Below are 4,564 nucleotides of genomic sequence, written 5' to 3' on the forward strand. Positions count from 1 at the left end.
ACACGCGAGGAATGCAGTGGAGACCGCGCTACTACGATGACCACCACGATGACAACGACGACGACGACGACGACAACGATGACAACGATGACGCGCTGGGCCCGAGTAACATGGAAATGGAATCGCGAGGAAGCCGAGTTGTCGCGCCAGTTGTGCTAGTGCCCGGTCCCGCTGCTCCGTCATTCGCGACATAAATAAACTCGTGGACGGTCAAAGTATAATATATTATGTACATCAGTTGCATGTATATAAAGCGATAACGAGTGCACTGAGATTCACCGCTGTTAAGTGCATATATTGAAGTGGCGGTGATTGTGCTTGTGCTCCGAACCTTGGTTGTCTTTTTCCTCCGGGGGACACGCTTGTTGAATACGCGTGCACAATGGAGACCCTATTGCCAGGCAGCACCGCCGCTGGCCAGTCGTACAGTCCGCAGTTGAAGACCGTCCTCAAGACCTATCAGCTGTCAGCCATCAAGAGCCTACAGGGTCCCAGCTCGGCTCTGCTGGGCATGGATTGTAAAGCCCTGCTGCACGAACAACAGTCGTGCTTCTCGCCACCCGCTGTCAGTCGTTTGGTAGCCAACTGTGGCCTGGAATCGTCCGTGGAATCGCAACCGTCAAAGGACATAGTCGAGAAGGAGATTCGCGAGACGTCGAGACGCACGTTAACGCCCGTCCCGAAGGCACCCCGCTCGTTGGAGGACTCGGACGAGGATCGTCCCGCGGTGGTGGATCGTCCGAAGATCGTGTGCGAGAAGCGCGAGCTCGAGTTTCAGATACCGATACTCACAGCACCTGATCAGAGTTGCTCCGAGAGATGCGAGACGATCCTCGAGGGCGAGAGGATCTCGTGCTTCGTAGTGGGCGGCGAGAGAAGATTATGCCTGCCGCAGATACTGAACACGGTGCTGCAGGACTTCTCCCTGCAGCAGATCAATCAGGTGTGCGACGAGCTGCAGATTTACTGTTCACGCTGCACCCGGGATCAGCTCGAGGAGCTCAAGCATTCCGGCATCCTGCCGCGCAACGCGCCGTCCTGTGGTCTCATCACCCAGACCGACGCCGAAAGGCTCGTTAGTGCTTTGCTGTTACGGACAGAATCCTGCGATCCTTCCCAGATCGGCCCAGCACAGGATTGTCTCGATAAGAAAACGTGTAAGAACGAGGAGGAGGAGGAGGCGATTGTTAAGTTCAAAGTGTACCACGAATGTTTTGGCAAGTGCAAGGGTATCTTCGATGCGAAACTGTTCGAGACGGACGATTCAGTGTGCATTGAGTGTCTGGAGTGTGGCTATCAATTCTCTCCTCAACGCTTTGTGAGACACGCTCACAGATCTCTGGAGAATCGCACCTGCCACTGGGGTTTCGATTCCGCCAACTGGCGGTCGTATCTTTTGCTCTCTCGTGATCAGCAACACTACAACAAATCGCTCATTCTTTTTCGGGAGCTGAAAGAGAGGCATCTTGTGCTAAATTCCAAGCGAAAGCTAGAGGTATTGTCACTTAAGTTTTTCTTTAAAAATAAGAATTTAATTTTAACGTTAAAAACGCGTATACTAAAATAGTACATAAAATTAAGTCACTTAATCTTAATGTATCTAAAAAGTATACAAGTTCAAATATTTGTTTTAGCTGAGACATGAGCACGAAAGATTGGTCAAACGCACAAAAAAGGAAATAGGAAAGGATGATTGCGCTGGAATCTACAATGGCAATGGACTGGCAATGTATCATCCTGTATCCCAAATTGCCACTGATTCGTACTTGCAGATGCAATGGGCGGTTTTCGAGCTCGCTGCCAGAGGTGCAGCCTTTCAGTCTTGGAATACTACGAACAATTGCAAGCACAGGGACAAGTAAGTATTGTTTACGTATATTTTGTTAGTGTCACAGAGGCGATAGTTGAGATGAGGATCGCCTTTGTCAACAGTTCATCGTTGGTGCCTGCATATCTCAGTCGAGGTCCACCTGTCCTGCAACATCCGGAGCGAGTGATTCCGCTTTCGGAGTGTGAGCGTTTCGAGCCGCATTTCCAACCTAATGTGGCGCTGGCGCCTATACCGGCACCCGCACAGATAGGTCAGATACCACCACCCTCGTCTGTTCATCAGCAACGACGGCATCATCACGAGCATCGCCGTCACAGTCACCACTCCTCGAGTCCCACGTGTGAGAAACAGGAGCTGTTGTCCGTCAACATTAAAACGGAGAAAACGTCGCCGAGTCAAGCGCCGGCGATCGATTCTTATCCTCTGTACTACGTTTCCGACGAAAATCAGAAGGAGGCGGCGCCGCCTCCAAAAGACAGGAAGGAGAAGGAAGGTGAGGAAGAAGAGAGCAGTGCAGCGGTGACGTCATCCACTGTGAGCGTAGAACCTACACCACTGGCGGCTTCTTCTGAGGTCGGTACTTCCTCGCCGTCGGAAAGCGATTCCGACACGGACTGCACCGCGGCGACGGATCTCGAGGAGCGGCTGAGGGTACTGGATGTGCCACAGGACGTGATAGAGCTGGCACGTCGCGTGGCGTTGGAGAACGCGCAGCTGCGACGTCATCGGCGATCGGACGCTCGCGAAATCTCCAAGTTACGCAGTCAGTTACACATGCAGAAATCACAACAACAGCAACAATCCCCTGTCGTCGCCGTCAACGATGAGAGTGATCAGGACAAGAAGGAGGACGCAACGGCAACAACGGCGACAGCACCGCGTTCCAGCGCAGCTGACAGTACCGAGGGTGACAACGAGGAGAACGACGCTACGAGTTTACCATCGAACAATAAAGAGTCTGAGCCCGTCACCGTGCTGACGACTAATAACGAGTCAGATCAGTGATTAGGATAACGCGGAAGTTATTTAACACACACACACCCACAACTGCTCAGCGATTACCGCGACGACGCTCATCCGTTGGCCGAATAAGCGTGCACTGAGTTTAGTACATTAGGTACATATATACATATATACATATATTTACGATTCTAAACTAAACGATAAACTGTCTAGATTTATGTGATACGCGACAAGCCTTTAAACGTTATCGCAGATAATTCGGAGTTTTTACTAGATAAGTAAAACACGTGCTGCATCCAACTCAAAACATCGGGCTGATAGAGTCCTCGCGCTTTATATTCGTGTCTCGCGAAATTCGAACCGACCGACCGATCACTGTCAGCGAAGATAGCTTGCCTTCCATGTTTGTCGATAGCTACACGCGATACGTCCACTTCCTGTCTGCATTTTAGCGTCACGCGGATAACGAAAAATGATAACGCGTCTTTTTTCGAAATGAATTTCGGTTTTTCGAGTCTATGGAGCCGCGAAGACAAACGTATTGCTCCGTTAACAATTCGTCTCCTAGGCGGTGTTACCGGATTTTGAAAGAGTGATACTCCCGGTGGGAGATGTGGCAAACCGATGCCACGAGTTGGACAGCCACGTCAAGTATACTTTCAGGTCGATTTTTTTTATTAAAATCGAATGTAAATATTGTATTATATCGACAGAGGGATGTAGATTTAATGGATTATACCGCGCCAATAAAACGATTACATCTAATGGGTATTACGATGAAACACATTTCGTATATATTAAATATATACGTGATATAAAGCAAGATTTTTACTATATAATTTTGATCCTTGAATATATGAGTAATAAGAAAGAATGCATAAGCATGTGAGAGATAGAAAGCGACTTCTAGTGCGAATGAATTTAGATTGCTTCCCATTCACATCTTGGTAGTCATGCTCGCATAATGTAAATATATTGTGGCATCATAGGTGTATGTTTATAATTAATTACAGTATCATGACGAAATAATTGTTAAAGTACAAAAAACCTAGGTGCTATATTGTTATTCTAGGTATGCTGTAAGCATAAACCTGGGTGTGTTCCAACAGCTCGTATTACATTGTAATGCCCAGAACGTTATATACACGTTCTAAAAAACCGAATCGCTACTATTAAAATCTTGTGATTAACGCATATAAGTGGGATCTGCTTTTTTATTTAATGAAAAAGCTCGGTCCAAGCCTAATCACGTCAATAAGAAAAGGGGGGAAGAAAAAAATTTGCGTTCTTGAAAATTATTTATTTGGTACATATACAGTAGGACCATAACTCGAATCAATTGTTGATAACAAATATTATAACGTATTCGATTTCTTGAATTTCCAATCGTTTACATGATTATCGAATCGTTTAATTTATTGATGACAAAAGAGAGAGAAGTGATTTCTACATAATTTAAAAAAGATTACTTATGGATCGTCAACGATCGTATAGTCATGCTGTTTTCTTTTTTTTCAAAATTATTCTAAATATTTTTTTAAAAATGTATATGCTTCTTTTTCGAAATCGCATCTAAAAATTAACGAAAATTTTATTGATCGTATTGTATATGTGTAGACACGTACTGTATATAATTTCTGTTAACTACAATGTTTTGTTATTAATATATGATATTTTTTTACGAAGATTCGCAGCTGGGGAATCCATCTCTTTAATATATATATATATATAAATATATATTATATTTATTTTGTACATATATTATTGTTG

At 45.4% G+C, this 4,564-nt stretch overlaps 1 protein-coding gene across 1 annotated transcript; it reads left to right on the top strand.

The window, feature by feature from the left end:
• Positions 1 to 359: 359 nt before the first annotated feature.
• LOC108728609 (ski oncogene) lies at positions 360 to 4,125 on the top strand. Its single transcript, XM_018457258.1, has 3 exons — positions 360 to 1,495; positions 1,635 to 1,858; positions 1,933 to 4,125. Exons 1-3 carry the CDS (start codon positions 383 to 385, stop codon positions 2,834 to 2,836), a joined length of 2,241 nt encoding a protein of 746 aa, XP_018312760.1. The 5' UTR covers positions 360 to 382; the 3' UTR covers positions 2,837 to 4,125.
• Positions 4,126 to 4,564: the final 439 nt, after the last annotated feature.

This window comes from Mycetomoellerius zeteki, unplaced genomic scaffold, assembly GCF_001594055.1.
Source record: "Mycetomoellerius zeteki isolate Tzet28-1 unplaced genomic scaffold, Tzet1.0 scaffold62, whole genome shotgun sequence".
NCBI lineage: Eukaryota > Metazoa > Arthropoda > Insecta > Hymenoptera > Formicidae > Mycetomoellerius > Mycetomoellerius zeteki.